At 40.7% G+C, this 18,706-nt stretch overlaps 1 protein-coding gene across 1 annotated transcript in view; it reads left to right on the top strand.

The window, feature by feature from the left end:
* Positions 1–18,706, top strand: part of ARPP21 (cAMP regulated phosphoprotein 21) — a 123,018-nt gene that overhangs the window by 35,381 nt on the left and 68,931 nt on the right. Inside the window, exons 12-13 of the mRNA XM_075143116.1 lie at positions 10,519–10,627; positions 12,438–12,539. Coding sequence (XP_074999217.1) covers positions 10,519–10,627; positions 12,438–12,539 — 211 coding nt within the window. The remainder of the gene's footprint in view (positions 1–10,518; positions 10,628–12,437; positions 12,540–18,706) is intronic.

Below are 18,706 nucleotides of genomic sequence, written 5' to 3'. Positions count from 1 at the left end.
TGAGAAATAACACTGTAATTGTCTGAGACATTTTGTTCCAGTTTAAGCTGAACTAATACATTATGCAACTTAGAATTTAGTAAGAACATAATAAAGCAATCACATATAATAGTAACTATGAGCTTATGTAGCTGCATAATAACATATGTAGCTTTGAAGAAACAAATTATGTTGGTTTTCATGGATTTTATTTCTTGAGTTTTTCATACAAAAATAATCTATTTATTTCAATCTGGGATTACATTAAGAACGTGATTAGAAAAAACTTTTTTCAGTGCAATAGTAATCATGTTTAGGATGCAAGAGTCCAGCGTCCCAGTAGTCATTGCTGTGATGCTTAGGTTTTAGCCTTCAGCTCCTTTCTGGCCTTTCCCGCTGCAGCCCAGAGCCGGGCAGCAGATCCCTGCATGCCGAGCAGGGGAAGGCACTTGCGTCCAAGAAGGAGTGGGGGACTTCCTGAGAAGCGCTTCAGAAAAGCGTTAGGGGGAATTTGATGTTTCACGTTGAGGTTCAGGAAATGTCTGCCTCCAGCAGTGGCTGAGCCTCCTCGAGCACTGCAATGCCTCAGCTTTTTATCCCAGGAGAGAGCCGCCTTACGTGGAGGAATTGCCTTTCTTTTATCCAGTCACATGTGATTGGAGAAGTAATTCAGGATAAACATGTTAATAACTGCTAGGGATTTTAGCAGTATCTTAATATTATGCTACAGGCATTTGTTTCAGACATAAAGTTGTTCCGCTAAATGCATTATTTGAGGTTGTGCACATTCATAATTTCACTGCTTGATGCTCGTCTGGAAGAGATTGAGCTTTTTTCTCCCAGTTGTCTTTTTTTTTTTTTTTTTTTTTTTTAATGTTTATGTCCTTGATTTTAATGATTCTGGAATTAGGGCAGCCTTTTTTCTGAGCACGCATTCTCTCATTTTAGTCACATGCCTGTTTTACATGAAAGAATACAAAAGAAAGATACAAAAGAAAAAAAAAAATACTTGGTACACTTGAAGTTGAGCTGAATTTGACCCTTAAATACTGGCTTCATTCTTACTTCAATCAGTGTAAGCCATATACTGGACCCATGGAAACAACTTACTCTGTAAATGAGATGTTAGGGTTAATGAAGCAGTTCTAATAGCTCCAATATTAAATTTTCATCTAATGTAATTTATCAAAACTAAATTGTTTATAATTAAGGTGGACATGTACTTTACAGCTGTTCTATACTGTAATGAAATATTAGTTAAGCATTATTCAGAAGACATCTATGGTATTTCTCTCTTTCTATTTTTTTTTTTTAAATTCTTACAATCACACCGCTTAATAGTATAAGTTTTGATAAACCTAGAAGGTTATCGTCACCTGCTCTGTGTGGGGAGATGGAAGGTTACCCAGGAAGCGAGTGCTATGGAATAGCAAGTAGGTAATTCGTTTGAGGGAAGCTCTTCCTTGCATAAATAATTAATTCATGTCTTTATGTGCTCGTCCAAGCTGTAGCAGGAAAGTGCCCATTAATCAAGCTGCTGTTTGGTCATTTCTACTTTCAAATCACTGGAGACAGGTCTGCAAATCTGCAATGGCCCCTGTGCTTTCCTCAGAGGTAACTGTACGTCGATAGTAGGTGAAATAACATCTTTAAATCTGGGCATTTTAGAAATGAGGTGCTGATACACGAGCAAGTGAATTTTAGAGGTGGTCCAAATTGTTTTTAGTAATTGCCTTTTATGCTTCTGTTGCCTGCCTCGTGTTAAATGTAGGAAACGTGACACCATCACTAGAAATGAAAAAAGTGTCATGAGTTTTGAGAAACCTTTGTCTTTATAAGCAAAGTCAGTTGTTTCTGCTCGCTGTTTCCAAGGTAGCCTTGTGAGGCTGTCTCTGACAGGTTATTAAAAACAGGCGCTCTTCTTCAGACCAGCGATTGTTCAGGGGATGACTTCTGATCCATGAGTCTTCCTGCTGGAGACGGGAAAAATGTTCATGGCCTGAAGCAGAAGTAAGCATGAGAATTTGTTATGGTATTAATTTGTACTCATGGGGCATTTCAAGAGGACTAATACTTTCTTCGTTAGCCTGTTGGCTTTTGGGGAACCATCTTGCCTTCATTGGTAGTCTTCAAATCTTGAATTTGCTTCCTTTTTATCTCTCTTCCTTGTTAATTTTTGAACTTCTAAGATAGAAAAATGTAATTTTAAATAGATCATAGCAGTTATGCAACACACTAATTTTCAGCCACTTACAGAGTATGCCACATCTTTAAAATCAAGTATTAATGAATTCCATAATAAACTATGCTACCACTTACGAGCCTCTACTAGCTGGAAATAAATAGATGCTGTGCAAAAAGTTCAGACTCAATAGACATCCTGAATATCAAGAAGTAAATCCAGTCCAGAGGAGTGGGAGCAGGAGAAGCAGTTCCTTCAGGTACAGAAATAATCTTGGTCTGATCACAGGAAGACAGCAAAGCATTTTGAAGCTCCTGAAATGGTCCGTGTCTGAGAGAGGGCTTTGCACTTCAGCCCCGTGTGGCAGAAGAGCTGGTCTTTCAGCACACCCTTGGCCTGCCAGCATCTCCTGTGAGTTCAGAGCTGGGTTCCCATGTTCTGGCTCCAAAATACTGGGCCAAATGTTGAAGCCTGTAATCAGGCAGACTCTCAGGGAATCAAAATGTCCTATGATTTTTGTATCCATAGATTAAAACAAGATGGCTTTCTGGAATTAAACTTTAGGAAAGCCTGTGAGGGTCATGAGTTGTGCTATGGTGTCTCAACATTAGATCAGGTTCTTTAAATACCGTATACTCTGAAAGCCTTCAGGATCTGGCCCTCTGCTTGGTCCTCACGCAGAATAACTTGGCATGGAAGAGATTCAGTGTACATCATCTCTATCCATCCTGCAGCCTTCACCTTCACTGTCGTTGTCATAATGGGAAACGCTACTGGTGCCAGCCCCGCTGAAATTGTGCTGCTGGGGTACTGGGACTGAGCATCGCGAAGGGGTGGGCGAGAGTGACAGAATGAACCTCACTCTCTCTCAACGAAAAACCCAGGGGGACGTTGCTTCCACGTAGCGTTTCTGGCTCTTCCTTTCAGTCCCGCCAGACTTAATCCCAATTAGAGGGAGAATGCCTGTCAAAATAACTTGTGACTTTTCACATCCATGTTGTTTAGTAATAAGTACAGAGCATGTTTAGAGTCCAGATGCTGTTCTGAAAAAAGTGTTAAAGAATTACAGTCTTTAACCAGAAAAAAGGAGGCATTTAGTATTTGAGGTTTTTTTTTCCCCTGTGCTTCAGAGAAGGCAGCACCTTGAAGGAACTGTGTTTTACAGGGTTAATTTTTTTTTTGCTCGATGGCTTTCAATGTGCTTTTATCATCATAACAGAAGTTCTTAGTGACTCATACTATAAAAACAGCAATCTGTTAATGAGGCATTTACCTTCAAATGCTTGAAATGCCATCTTGAGTGGTTTTAAGTATTAAGTTGTGATAATATAACTGCACTGTACTTTTAACAATTATCTGCATTTAAATTCCCACTCTGACTTTTTGAAACTGTGTTTTAGCATCCATCAGCCCCTAAATACACGAAGCCTATTTGAAAGCTGAATTTCTGGGCCCTCATTCTTGAAAAATGTTATTCTGAGAAAATTTAATCAAATAATTTAACCTCTAGGGCTGGAATTCTGCCTTTCATCATTTAGTTGGGGCCTTTTGACAATGATGATATTTGCTTCCAAGTTCTGTAAATTCTCAAACTCTCATAATATGTTCCCATGCCTCCATGATCAAAACAATCATTTGTACTGCAGATAATAGAGTTTTGGCCTGCGAGGTAAAGCAAAGAAACAGTAATGCTTACGTAGTTTTACTGTGGCGGTAATGCAGAGCCCTAGGAGAGCCTCCAGCATAAAACCAAAAAAAGCACAGCAGGCAGATGTAGTAGATATTCACAAACTAGGAAAGCAAGAAAGGCCACCATACTGTGTCACAGCATGCCTTCAAAATAGAAGCAATGTGATGTTGGACTGAGCAGTCGGTTTAATTAAAGACAAGTGCAAATAACAAGAAAACACCATTAAACCATCAGAACACCTGCATAAGACTGCCCTAAATCTTCACAACTTCTCTGAATCCTGTCAGCAGCAGCACTTCTGCTCCGCACTCGCCGTCCCATTGCTCTCCTGGTGGCATCCTCGCATAAGAACATTTTGTTGGTTATTCATTTTGTTTGCCAGATGATAATCCTGCGGGTACCCAGGGGTGGTGTTTTGCCTGTTCCTAGCCCCATTACCCTACCTATCTTTCACTTTGTGTTGCCACTCATTCAGGAGAGGAATATTAACGTGCTGTCCCCCATTACGTGCACTAAATGAACATTGCATTGCAAATGCAAAGTTCATTTTTTTTAGACTCTTGCACACCGCAGCGATCTCCACTTTTGAACTTGCTTTCCTATATTGCCTTCCTTCAGACAGCTGCTTCGCTGTTATCTGTGAGGCTTTTGCAGATGACATGCGCTACAGCACTTGCTAGATTTTTAGCTACATCAGGCGCTGTACTGGCAAACCCCTCTTTTCCACACATGGTGAGGTTGTTGCTTCTTTTGAAAGGCATCTTGCAACAGCCTGTGCACTGTGGTACTGTCAGAAACATATGCCTCGTAATAAAGATTTATGTGCTGTGTATATATCAGCCCTGACAATCCCGGACTGTTTGTGTGCTCTGCTAATAAAAGCGACTAAGTCTTCAGAACTGTAACGTTCAAAGCTCATGCTTGTCTCTTTCCATTTGTCCTTTTGGTGTGGTCTCTGTGTTTCCTGTTTCTTAGCCAGTTATTTCAGAGCTAATTAACTTATTCTAAATGAGTGCAGATTCCCACCCCCCCACACACCCTCCCAGTATTTCATTTCTCATCTCCCATGCAAATAGAGGTCTCTATGAAACTGCATTGGTTTGCTTCTAAACATGGCAGATGCAAGGAAATGCCCTGTGACTTCCTTAGTCCATGTATCCTGATAGCTATTACCGCTCGGCAATCTGTTTTTAAAATCTGTAATTTGATTAAATAGTGAATACCTGGTTAAGGTACTTAGGGTTTTGGGTTTTTTTCATTACTACTTACAATGGTTGACTTGGAATCAAAGCATTAAATGAGCGTGTAATAGGGAATTCTTCTTAAAGGGTTCATGTAAAAATGCCTGAGGGGCGAACTGTTTTCTGTCATACAGAGATAAATTGAGGGGAACTCTACTGAAGTGAATGGAAGTAGCTCACATTAAAATCACCATAATGATAGTAGAAAAAAATCTTATAATGGATGTTGCTATCAAAATCTTAATTTTTTTTTTCCCCCCCTTTCTGACACACAGAAACGTTTTGCTGATTATTGCAGCTTTACCATTTCCAAAATATAGGCTTCATTGTAAGGAATGAGTCCAGAAAAGTGTCTTTGTTGGGGCCTTGCTTAAGTAAGGACTGCAGATGGCTTTTAAGTAACTATAAAATGAGAAAGGTAAATGGGAATGGCCAACTTGCAAAAGAAAAAGCAGACAAAAAAAACATCTAAAAGAGATGGTGATGGAGCTTTGTTCTGCTATAGATTTGTTACCATATATCTGACTCAGTATTTCACAAAATGCCAGTATGGTTGAGATTAGAAGGGACCTCTGGAGGTCAACTTGTGCAACCCCCCCTGCTCAAGCAGGGCCACCTAGAGCCAGGACCATCCCAAGGATGGAGATGATGCAACCTCTCTGGGCAACCTGTGCCAGTGCTCGGTCACCCTCACAGTGAAAGCATTCCAAGCACAGAAGTAAGAAACTTGACCCCTTATAAACGCGTTATAATGATCTCCCAACACAAAAATAAGGCTGAAAAAGTTGAAATGATCATTGGCTGCATGGGAAGGAGCACAACCGCTAGAAATGGGAAAGCAGTATTGCCCTGAGATTTTGCCTCAATACTCTCCCCAAGTCTGGACCTGATATTGCAGTGAAGTATGCAGAAGTGCTCCTGAACCAGGGAAAAACACTGGATAGGAGGCTTAATGATGCCTGTTACATACTGTGTCTGGCAGCTGGGTGAACTGATCACTCGCCAAGAAGTTATTTCATAATCCATCCTCTCCTTTTCACTGTGAAAGAAAATGGATTAGGAAAAATTTTCTGAAGATTTTGAGTGATGGGAGCAGACTTTGTAGAAGTCTGCAGATGCTCAGCAAGTTTTGGGAAGCTTTTCATGGTGAAAGGTTGCGGGACACCTACTGAAGTTGGTTCCCTGCAGGTATCCCACTGGCACCTACCTGAATAGCGTGGGGTTACCTTGCTAGGCAGGATGGAGAAGAGAGGCTGTCTTGGCTGCTGAAAGGGCCTACGCTCTCTGGCAGGTCTGGGGGTGAGAAGGGGGCTGCGCAGCTGCCTGAGGATGCGTGGCAAAGAGCACTAACTTAGTCTGAGATCCAGTTTCTCTTAAACATTTGTACCACCTGATCAAAAGCTTTACAGGGAAGGAGAAAACACGCTGTGTGTTTCGTTCTGAAACACGTTGCCAAAAAGATGACTAACTGAGCTACCTGACAACTTTTAGGAAATATTAAATGAGTTCATACGCGATGGTGTTTTTGTGAAGTTGCATTTTTAGGGCACAGATGTTTTACTTCCACCCATACTGTCAAGCAATAAAAATCTGGATGATCAAAAGGTTATTTTAAATAAAAACAAACAAACAAAAAAACACCCCAAACTTTACATTTTTTTAGCCTGTGTGATTTCCACCTCCCCGTGTGTTGACTTCTGAGCCTTTAAGGTATAATTGGGTCATACTTTCCAATTTTCTCAGTACAGTCCCCAAATTGCAAAAATCCTATTGAATTAAAAGGGAATTGGTATTTCCTCCGTAAGCTTTTTTTGAGTAATGGGGTTTGAGGTTCTCAAGTGATCCACTCATTCCAGACAGGGTAAGTGAAATACTGAATGTTATACAGGTGGGCAGCACTCTTTGTAAGCATACATTTGCATGTCTGTTTTCTTGCACACGGTTGTTAGCACGTAGATGGGTGTACTGTGTGGCCAGGGTCAACCCACCAATATAGGATAGGTATTGTAGGTTGTTTTGTTTGCGTTCTTTTGCAAAAGATCCCTAAATAGTTAGAGTACTCGAGTTAGTGATAAGGTTTTCAGTACTCTTCAAAAAGGCTATGCAAATCCCATTTTTACCACTTAAAATTAATCTGAGGTGTGGTTAGGATTTGAAGATGTAAATTAGGTAACCAGTGTGGTGATAGTTCCTGTGAAATAAGTTCCTGATTTTGCATGGGTTTGTAATAATAATTGTAAACCATGCTTTGACTTGAGTAAGATCTTAATTTATGCCAGTGCTGAAAATAAGCTTGATAAATTCACTCCCTTACATGCATGAGCACAATTTGGTATATTGTACAGACTCTACCACTGACAGTATCAGGACTAAAAAAGCTTAGAAGAGAAGTAAATTTGATTGTTATTAATTTAGGATTCACATGAGATGAATTCACTGTATCTGTTGTATTGCTGTAATTATATACTGTATTAGTATATTGACAGTACACTGCATCTTACTCAAAATTACATATTATTTTCTTCCATTTTCAAGCAGTTGATTCACCTGCAAATTCACAAACTAATGCAAGAGATTTCCCCAGAATAATCACAACGTCTCTGCTTCCTTTTAGCAAATGCATTATACGGTTACAGGGAACTTTAAAGCTGTGCATGTGGAACTTGCACTGACTTCCATCAGAGGACCAGACCCAAATCTTTGCAGAGTCAACCTCTTCTCTACCCTAATGATTAGAGCATTTGGTTCCACTTACTGGTTTTAAACGTTACTCGCCATCTATATCCTACTAATAATACATTTTTGCAATAGATGTTAAAAAAGAAAACACAGTAAACAGTATTGAAGAAAAAAACACAAACACACGTGTAAATATCACTGGACTCTGATATCTTCTTCAAAACAGTTAGTTTACATTTCTTTCAACTAAATGTCCTTTTCTGATGTTTAATGTTCGAGGGAGGCCTGCAGGTTGGCGTGCCTGAAGATATTTGTTGCTGTGGGATCCTATTTCTCACTTGACAGTCTTCCCTCAGGCTTTGCATCCTTGTCAACTGAGCTGGTCATGCAACCTTACTGGTAACGGTGACCCAGAGTTGCAGTGACTGGGAGGGAAGGACCTTCTCATGGTGCTGGTAGTACCGTGCTGCTCCGTAGTCCTCTGCACGTTTGCAGAGTCTCCCTGCCCAAGCAAACTTCTTTTCACAACTGGAGATTAATCACCTACTGGGCTTGTAGATTAATTTTATTAACAGGCACATACCGGATCATTAGTTCAGGCTCGTGGCTTGATCTCACGCTTCTCCTACTCTCTTCTGACAAGTGGAAACATTTTATAAATAGTAAATGAAGTGAGAATGGGATTAAAAAATGAAAATAATGCTATGAAGTATGAAACCCATGTTGTTGTTTAAATAAGTTAGTAGTTGGAGGAGACATTTTCCCAAATTGCTTTTCCAAGGTTTTTTTCTCTCTAATTTTTGATTACTTTTTTTTTCTTCCCTGTGCATTTTAAAATCCCAGTTATTTATTATGCTTGGTATATAGTTTTAGATGCTCAGCAGATAATTTACAACTATAAATTTTATACTGATAGTACAATTGCAGAAATTTTGTTTGTGCTTTAGGATGTAAAACCAGAAAAATAACATTCCTGAGCTGGTCCTGTCAAAGCAGAATATTTGAGGGAATGAATCTTTGTTTCTGGCTGTGCAGGCACAGTGCTCATTAATGGGAGCAAAGGCAGAACAACTCACCTAGCAATCCATTAACGGGGCTTTGTAGCTTTCTGTTTATGAGGAAACATCGCTAATGACCCATTAGGTTAGAAAACTGTGCAGAGAGCCATGCTCCTCTGGGCTTTCCCAAAAGAAGGCTAGTAGGGCATCCGGAGAGTCTGCTGACTTTCATGTGTTGGGCCCTACATCTGTTAGTGCTAGCACCTATGGATGATGGGCAAAGGTTTCTGTGGAAAAATCTGTGGAAACTGGGCCCATATGTTTTGTTGCTTTGTCACAAAAATGCAAATTGTGAGCAGAAGTGGGAGTCCCTCAAATTCATGCAGAAAGAGAGGCCAGAGAGACGCTGTTTCTTAATATTGTATTTCTAACAGCTCATTACAAATGTTTCCTGCGCATCTGACAATGAATTGTAATGGACTGTAATTATGGCATGAATATGTGCTGTATTTTGATTTGAAATCCATTGCTAATTAATTAAGTGCAAATCTGAATGCTGTAACAACAAAATGGTGGCTGATTTACACATCTGGTTTAATTTTCTGTTCTGAAATAAGATGAAGCTGAGGTTTTTCTTTTAAAGTTTGTAGAGGACTTTTATTTACAAAGTCACTGACTTCTATAAGTTCTTTTGATTCCTTCACAATTGGTCCATTAATGTCAGTGGAAGCTTCGTGTCTTGTTTATGTAGGTCTCTAGATGCGAGTACCTCCCTCAGCACAGCATATAACCTTTGCATTTCCCGATAGAAACCTCACGCACACAGCGTATTACTGCTCTTAAAAACCAGCTTGTGCGTTAGCAGCGCCTCAGCTGGGTGATAGCAGCCTATGAATCCCAGCTCCGTTCTCGAGGCCGTTGGTCGCCCTATCGACATCGGTGGGGCTTAAAACATTACAGGTTTGGGTCTGGGAGGGGTGCAGGCTGGAGTGTTATTTATTGACAGCTATGAGGCGTTGGCGGTGACGTGAGATGCTTCTTAAAATTTGCTTTTTGCACAAGGTGAGGTGACATGAGATGCTGCTTTTCACGCAAGTTGAGAATGTGGAACAGCATCTTCCCAGCTTACGAACCTGAAAATGATGAGCTTTTAACCAGTGGGTTTGGCTTTTAAAAATAAATAAATAAATGTCTGGATGGGTTTAAATTGGTGAACTAATTGATACTCTATGATTGTTCTGGAGTATTTTCCCCACTTAATGGTGATAGATAATATTTTGTTTAAGCAAAACACTCCCATTACTGGTTTTGTTTATTAGGAGTGAGGAGACTCTTGGTTTTGTTTTTAAGATTTCTGTCAGTTTTTCCTTACTTTAAAGGTGGATAGGCTTCACTAAGAGGCGGTGTTGCCAGAGGTCACAGCTACTGAAGGAAGCAAATTAACATACAGTATGTTAATTTGTTTTCCCTGTCCTTCAGTCACAGTGAGGAGAGTCTAAATATTTCAGTGACTGAGACTTCGGATTCCCGCTCCTTGCTACACAACAACAACAAAAGCTATTTATAGCAATAACAGTTAGCAGCGATACAGCAGCCTCAGACAGCTATAGGCAGCGTCTCACCATGACCACAAATGTTAACTGCTTTTGCACTGAATGCCTCTGTGAAAACAAAGAGCACTGAGAAATAAAGATCAAAGCAAAACCAAAAGAAAGATTTTTTTATTGCTATGTTTTACTTTGCTGGCAGACCAGAGCAAAGGTTTTCTGAACATTTAAAAGATGAAAAAGGTGAAGAATCCCAGAAGCGATTTATCTTGAAGCGAGATAACTCTAGTATTGATAAAGAAGACAATCAGGTTGGTTCTCGGTTCGAGAGTTGCTGAAATTTGTTCTGTTTTTGAAGGTGGGCTGACTGATGTTATTGTTGTTCTTTTGTTGTTGCTCTCCTCCTCCTCCCCCCCCGCCCCCTCCCCGCCTCCTCTGGTGTACGTACCACCGTGGGTAGCATTGAGCCCTGGCGTGGCCGCTTCAGCCGTGGCAGTGTGTGGGTTTGCATGGGTGGTTTGCTTGGCGCAGGACTTGCTGCATGCCCACGGGAGGGGGAATGCCGGCGGCTCCGGGCTGCGTGGAAGGCTGTATCAAGTCGCATTTCTCAATGTCTCGCCTAACTATGGCAGTTGTTCCGCTCCCTACAGCTTTCTCCTTCTGTTGTACTCATTCAGAGTTGGATTTCAGTATGGACCGATGATAAACTGATGTAGCCCAAAAAGGAGAGAGGAAAAAAAAAAAAAAAAAAAAAGCCCCAAACAAACATGTGATGGTGAGGCCAGGTTGATTTTTTTTTTTTTTTAAACCATCCTAAATTAAGTTTTGACAAAAATAAATCAGCTTCATCTTTTAGTTCCCTCCCTCCTCCTGTGCCCTCACCACCTTTTACTGTCTGTGTAACTTACTTGCTTGTCGTGCATGTACTGTGGCAGACGTTCCCCCTCTGTGTTGCCTGTGCCATAACGCTACCTTACCTTAGGTGAGCCCGATGAGTAGGGGAGCGCCAGGGAAATGTGTGTGTTTGTGCTGCCTTTAAAAGCGGGTGTTGTGCTGTTTCAATTCAGTGCAAGCTGTGTATGTGGAATATATTAACAAAAAAAATGAAAAAGGGTTCTGACGTGAATTGCTTTTATGAGAAAACTCTCACAGGTAAGAAGACAGTGTATGCTTTCTTTGCTTAGGTTATATTTGTGGAAGGCTACCTGCTAGTGAGTCTCTCATTGCTATTCTCCTTCATGTTTTCAGTAAAGGACTTATTTTTTCCCTTCTTTTTTTCTTTTTTTTCCCCCTTTTCCTTGACTTTCAGTTGTACGTAGCAGCCTTGCCAGTCATGCTGCATCCGAGTTGGCTTTGAAAACAAAGCCTAAGCATTTTCAGGGTGTGGTGAACATGAGGATCAGCCAAAGGAAAGCAGCGTGACCTATCTCACCAGGTGCTGAGGTGCAGGGGGAGAAGGAGCAGTACTTGAAACCCAATTGCCAATGAAGCATTTCTTGCTGGGGGTCCTCTTCTCCTCTCCTCCCTCCCACGGCACAGCCATTTTCCTGCACTGCGGTTTACCGAGAGGCACAAATGGCCCTTCTTTTCCCAGCGAAACTGAAGTCGAGGGTTCCTTATGGTGTGGAAATGGTTAAAACTGTCGGGCCCGACATTTGGGACTACTTCTCCTTGTACAGATAGGCTTTGGTGGGGTTCTTCTAGGGTTTGCAGTTTAGCTCTTGCAGCCTAGTTTCCCTCTTTTCTTCCTCGATTTCGTAGGTAGCGCAGCGCTGCCTGCCCTCCTGCTCCTCGCAGCCGGTAGGACAGTCGAGAAATCTTAGCAGTCGAGAGCAACGGCACTTAGGCTTGGGGTGAGAACACCCAATTTTAGGGCGGCGGGTTCACAAAAGCCGTGCAGAAAGCCTCGTTTCGGCCACTCGCTCTATGAACCCGTGTGCAGTATCTAACTGGAAACCCTCGGGTGCCCAGCCTCGCCGGGCGCTTCGTGCAGGAATGACAGCTATCGTTTTTATGCTTCATTTGTTTAAGTGAACATTTATTATTCTCAGCTGACAGTTACTTAATGGCAGTTTTTAACAGCTCAACTTATATAACCCTCCTGGTTTTCTTTCTGCTCAGCAAAACAGAATTCTTCCATTTAGAGATGACAGACGAAGTAAATCAATTGAAGAGAGAGAAGAGGAGTATCAGAGAGTGAGGGAGAGAATATTTGCACAAGATGTGAGTAGTTGTTTTAATTGCCTCTTTAGTGCCCTACCTTCGCCGGTAGTCAGACAGTCTTGCTCCCCTCCAACACGAACACCGCAGCTGGACTTTGCCCTGTGGAGCTGGAGGCGACAGGGAAGGGCGATTGGCGCAGAGGGTCCGAGAGGAGCTCGAGAGGTGCGGAGGTTGGCTTCTGGAGAAGGAGGTGACGAGAGTTGCAGGGAGAAGGGTAGAGGAGAGATCGGGCCCAGCATGTTGTCTGGGGAGCGCTTATCTCATTTCTTTGAATGCTCGTGTGGTCGAGGTTTCCCTCTTTTTTTCCTTCTCTTTTGCCAACCAAAGAGCAGTGATTTAAATGGACACTCTCAATAGTTTCAAATAGCTGTGTTATTTCATATTTGTTTTGAGCTGCATAAAATTTTGTAAGTGTCCTTCTGCAGAGCCTCCTCATGGTTTTGTTTCTTTGGTCCAGTGCTGTAGCGCCAAGAACAACGAAAAGCCAGAGGTTAAACATGGCGTTGCACGGGTTTTTGAAATGACCGATGAAGGAACTGTATTTCTGCCATCAGAAAGAATTGGTCACATTGTTGATGATTTTATTCTGAAAGGAATAAAATGAAATAGGCCTTATAATTCCTGCCTTACCAAAAAATCAGAACTTGCACAACAAGCTACATTGCTAGAGGAAAACATTTAAATACAAAACATCTGTGAGCCATACCTCATGTTCCTGAAAAAGGAAGAAAATAATAATTTGCTATAATACTGTAATGACAGGGTTCTAAAAGGAAAAAAAAAAGAAAAAAGTCAACATTTTATTGTTTTATCTCACATCTCAGTGGGAGCTCTGCCGCTTAGAGGAATATGGGAATAAACCCAATTAAAACTATTATTGAAAATCATATTTGGCAGTGTCCTTTTAAATTAAAACTGTTCATATGTTGCAGGACTAACAGTATTATTTTAGATATCCTTTTATTTTGCTCTGGTTTTGGAGTTGCACACATCCAAGTAATTTTTCTTTAGCAGAATACATTGTATAGTTTTAAGGTTTGTGTTGTCTCGTTTGTGATAAGTAATTTTGCTTGTTTATAAGTAGCTTGCCACATCTAAATGTTTTTAGTCTGGCTTTTCCTTTCTTGACTGAGACAATTCCAGTAAAAGCAGATGCCCTTCAGTTTATGTTTTGCTTTCAGCGTGTGGGTCTGATGTAAATACTGTCACAGTATATATGGTAGAGTTACAGGGTGTTCAAGGGCTGCAAAAGCCTCTCTGCCACCTCTCTCCTATATGAAAGTTGCTGTTTCTGGCTTATTGCAAAGGAGCTTGTACAGAACAAAAAAAATCTTTGGGTTTTGAAGTAGACTGCAAATGAGGCAAACTGTTTAAAAATACCATATGGAAAGTTGTTGCCAAAATAATGCAGTTTCATTCCAAGCATCACAAGCAGCAGCTAGAAATGCTAGGCTGGGAAACGGAGGTGGCTGGAAAAGTGTGCTGAAACTCGCTCCGCAGTGCGCTGCTGTTTTTATCTCTAGATACTTGTGTTTTAAAGACAGGCAAGTGGCGAGCATTTTAATTGCTCGCAGCATGAGGTTGTTGTGGTCCATTGGGTTAGCATCTCCGAGCGGCAAGGCCTCAGTAACAGTGTGGTTTGTGGCAGGGATTTTAAATGGATTGGGAGTGAGCATTTTTTAAAGATCAGCAATGTTAGATATCTCTCCCTCTCTCTCTCATATCCACTCATTTGCTCTCTCTCTCTGCTATTGCAGGTGTTAGTGAGCATTGTAGTGCAGTGAATTTCAGCAAGCTGTGCTAATAATGTTAAGAGGAATATATGTCTTAGCTGAGCTTTTTTGAGTGGAGCGCTTCTTAGAGATATGAGGTGTTTTTAGGGTGATGTCAGTGGTTGTGGTGGTGGACAATGTAATTTTTTTCAATTTCAGGAAAGAGAGCAATGGCTTCTTATTATAGGTAGCCACTTACTGAATGTAAGACTTTATAGTTTTAAAGCCCTCTGCAATCATTAATTAATCCAATTCTCCCCAGGTTTCTCTGAGGTATGTACCTAAGCCTTGTTATCCTGCAAATTATAGATGTAGAAAGAGAGACAGGGAGGGATTAATCATGTGGTATTTTTATTATCTCTATACTGTTTACATTGCTGTAGTCAAGCCTTTCAGTGCCTTGCTTACGAACCTTAGCAAATGGATTATAGATACTTCACTTCTAATTAGAGTATGCACGAAGAGAGCTTGCATGAGAGGTCTCCAAAGGGCAGCCGTGAAGGTCAAGAGTACTGCCATAACTCGTTGCACCTAGCACCCCGCTCTAAACGTGTTTGAGGTACCCAAAACTCTTTGGATAACATATCAGCCCAGGAGTCAAAACTCTGAACAAAATTTAGGAGGAAAAGGCAGTCTGGTTACAGGGGCAAAAAATTCTGTGCATGTTTCAAATGCTGTGAAAAATGTCTTAACATGGACCCCACATACCAGCCAACAGAAAGTTTACTTCCCCTTCCTTTGATTTTGCAGCGCTCTAGTGTGCCAGATATCTTCATTTCCAAGTGGGAAGGTTTTAACAAAATAAATATGTTCATGACTAATGTCATCATTATGATAGTCCTTATGATGATTAGTCTGATATTAGTCAGTTCTTCTGGCAAGTTTTCCATCTGCTGTGTTGGCTATCATAAATTTTGACAAGGGGAGCTGGAGGTTTTAATGACTCCTGTCATGTGTAGAGTCATAGCAAGTGGCAGGGATTGAGAAGCATGTTAATGGGATATCTTAATAAAAAGATTGGTGGAGAAATAAATAGTTAATAAATGTGATCATTCCAGCTCACTGAAATAAGAACTGCAAAGTGCACCTCAACCTTTTCAGGCTGCTAACAGTAAAACAGTGCTGCATGAGCTCTGTTATGCTCAAAGCTATTTTCAAGGTTAATTTTTAATTGCAAAAGCTACAACCTTCCTTTTTAAAATATGTTTTTATTGGAAATTTAGTTTTACAACAGTGTTTGAATTTTACAACCAAGTGCACTGGAGCAGAGTATCTGAGTCTTGCAAAGAAGTTTCTTGTCTGAACTGCTTTAGTTGCTTTTAGCAGGTTGAAAAGTAATTGTCCAAGAAAGACCAAGAACAATCTAAAAGAATAAAAAAAGTACATGTTGTTCTTTCCCTGTGCGTTACTTCAAATCGTAGATTTAACTGAGAATCGTAAATGGTACACTATGTTTGGCTTTTAAGCATGCAGAAAATTGATTCTAAAGGCTAGCAATCAAATTACATAGGGGAAATTTCATTCTTTGAGGTTAATGTAATGTATAACCTCATGAGCCAGAATCATGTAAGGACCATCCATTGTTCATAAATGTATCCTTTAGTAATCATTGTGTATTCACTGAAAAATGTAGATGTTTTATTACTTAAACAAATGCTAGAATTGCCCATGGTACACGTGGAACTTATTAAAGGAAATATACATGCTTTTTATTTTTTGTTGTTAATTGTAATCGCTATTTTTGACTAAGGAGCATATTCTGACAAGCCAGACCTTTAGATAAAATAAGTCATGATTCCTCTACTTAAGAACACACTGAGGATTTTTATCACTCTCTGATTAAAGAGAGTCACGAAAGAAATATTTGAAAAGGTGGCTTCAGCCTTTCCTAACCTTCTAGTAGGAAAAGATTAGGAAGAAGAAGGTTTAAAATTAATAAAAACAAAACAAAGACATGCCTCGTGTTGGCTACCATAAACCCATAGGTACTAAAACTCCCGTACTGCTGTATAGAGCCTTTGTTTGTGGCTGCAGATCAAGCAATAAGCATTAGTGGGAAGCCTGAGATCTATCACATCTTGTTAACTGACGTGAAAATGATTACCTGATGGTATCCACTGCAGGATATTGCTGCATGTTAATAGTTATCTATGTTGGCTAATGTAATTAAAAACAAGAGCAGCAACCCCCAGTATACCTAGTGCACTGACAGAGCTGATGCACATTTTCCAGTTGAGACTTTAAAAGGTTCTGGGAAATTGGAAGAGTGAAATACTTGTTTCATAAGTGACGATTAGTCATACAGAGCACCCTAATGGAAGTCTTGCATGCTTGGAGGTCTCCAAGGAGGCGAATTTGTAGGTAATCTTGCATAACTTTTTTCCTTTTGTAGATTTGTTATTTGATATTTGATAAGTATACAAGAGCCAAGTGTTTTAAGAATGTTTTTGACAACAGCCGTGCTGTGTACTTAAGCTTTCCTGCTGCTTTAAATTGAGCATTATAGATGCTATAGATCAGGAAAGTGAGTTCTGACCTTGTAGTAACTAAATTGCTATCCAGAGCTGCTTAGCCACCTGATTTTTAACAGTAAGAATAACATAATAAAAAAAAGTGCCTGTCTTCTCTGCCTCAGCCTCACACCTGTACTGAAAAATAGTTTCCAGGGATGTGTGGTCCTCTGCCAGCATTGTCAGCCAGGGAGACAAATGGAGTTATTACAGACTCTGTCTTTAAGTCTATAATGCAGTCGATAGTGGGTCCCATCAAGAAACTGAAAAGGGAGCAGACTTCTCCACTTGCCTGATAAAATATAAATCCCAGATATTTTTGTGCTTTATGCCCCAGTCTCTTTAAAAACTTGAAAAATGAAAATTAAGTTTAAAAAAAAGTATTCCAGACAGGTACATGCCCCTTTGCTTCTGTAACTTTGTGGGGACACAGACCAGTACTCTGGTCTAAGTAAAGGTTTTTACTCGCTTGTTCCAGAAAAGTAGCTATAACGCTGCTTTGGAAATGTGACTGCAGAGAAGTCAATGCACAAATGCCTATCATGAACCTCAAAGCGAAGACACAGCCCCACGGTTGAGGTTGTACAAGCCCACGGGGTGATTTCACTACGCTCGTAGGTAGTTAGACTGTGCTGAAGTCTGCACAGCCACATTTGTTAATGAAACCTTGTGAGTAAGGTACGTAAAATGAGAGAAGAGGCAGTGTCATAGTTGTAGAAAGGATCCCAGTTTTAGGTGGAACAGTTTGTATCCCCTCTCGGCCTGGGGTGAAACCCTAGGTCTGCTGTAGCTGGTGGGAATTTGGTCCCTGGCAATGGAGAACTTGTTCCCGATATCCTGAGGCTTTGTGCTAAGGAGAGACACGCTTGCCACCGCAGCCCAGAGCCTTGCGTGTTTGGTTGGAGCGCAGGGTGGGAGCTTGCTGGGGAAGCCCATGGAGCTGTCAGATGTTCCCTGATGTGGATGCTGGGTGGGCAAATTACAGTTTTAATGGGAAACCACATTGCCTTCTCAGGGCTAAATTCGTTCCTTGTGTAAATTGATGGGACGGCACTGGCTGCGGTACCAAGGGAAAACTTTGTCCATGCATCTGCTGGAGCACTGGGAATGAGCAGGGTGTTGCTTCTGGTGTTGGCCAGCGCTTTTTGAGTAGGTCATTAGCTCCCCCTTTTCAAAACAGAAACATCCCAAATCCGTGCATATCCCATACCATTAAAATTTGACACAGCTAATGATGGCATTGCATTATTCTTTGAGCTGAGTCCCGTTGTTACAGAACTAATGGGCATGATCTCTGGTGCCCTCCTCCCTTTGCCTGCCTTTTGTTTAAATTCAGTGCAAGTACTGACTGTCCTTTCTTCTGTACCTCATGGAGATATAATCCAATGACAGCTACTAGGCACTTCGTGTAGTGAACATGAAATAGGAGGGAAATGAAAAAATCAAAGAGGGAGAATTATTCATGGGAAATTGAGCACAGCTTCGTTTCTCTGCATAAAAAATTAAGTAATGCTAAAAGAATTATACACTTGCCCATAGGATTTATTTCTTCTGAGCCCTTCACCTTTCTCGGGATCTAAGTCCTCCAGCAAAGAACCTTTTTGCAATAAACTATTATTGTTGTTAATATTATTATTAAGATGATTATAATCATTTTATATCTCAATGTGGGTATTACTGTTTCCTCTCCAACCGTAAAATGTGAAATCACATAGTATTTCTAAGTACTGTAGTATCTTCTCTCCCTTTGAAGAGCGTTGTCAATTCTGCATGCTTTCCTCCTGTTTGTCCTTCCTACCTGCAGCTCTGTGCTATTCTGCAATCTTATTTTGAGGTGGTAGGGCAGACCAGTGGAACCTTATATTACGTAGGAAAAACGTTTTTC

Source organism: Calonectris borealis, chromosome 2 (genome assembly GCF_964195595.1).
Source record: "Calonectris borealis chromosome 2, bCalBor7.hap1.2, whole genome shotgun sequence".
NCBI lineage: Eukaryota > Metazoa > Chordata > Aves > Procellariiformes > Procellariidae > Calonectris > Calonectris borealis.
Note: the sequence above shows the minus strand (reverse complement) of the source record. Positions and strands in the feature narration are given on the sequence as shown.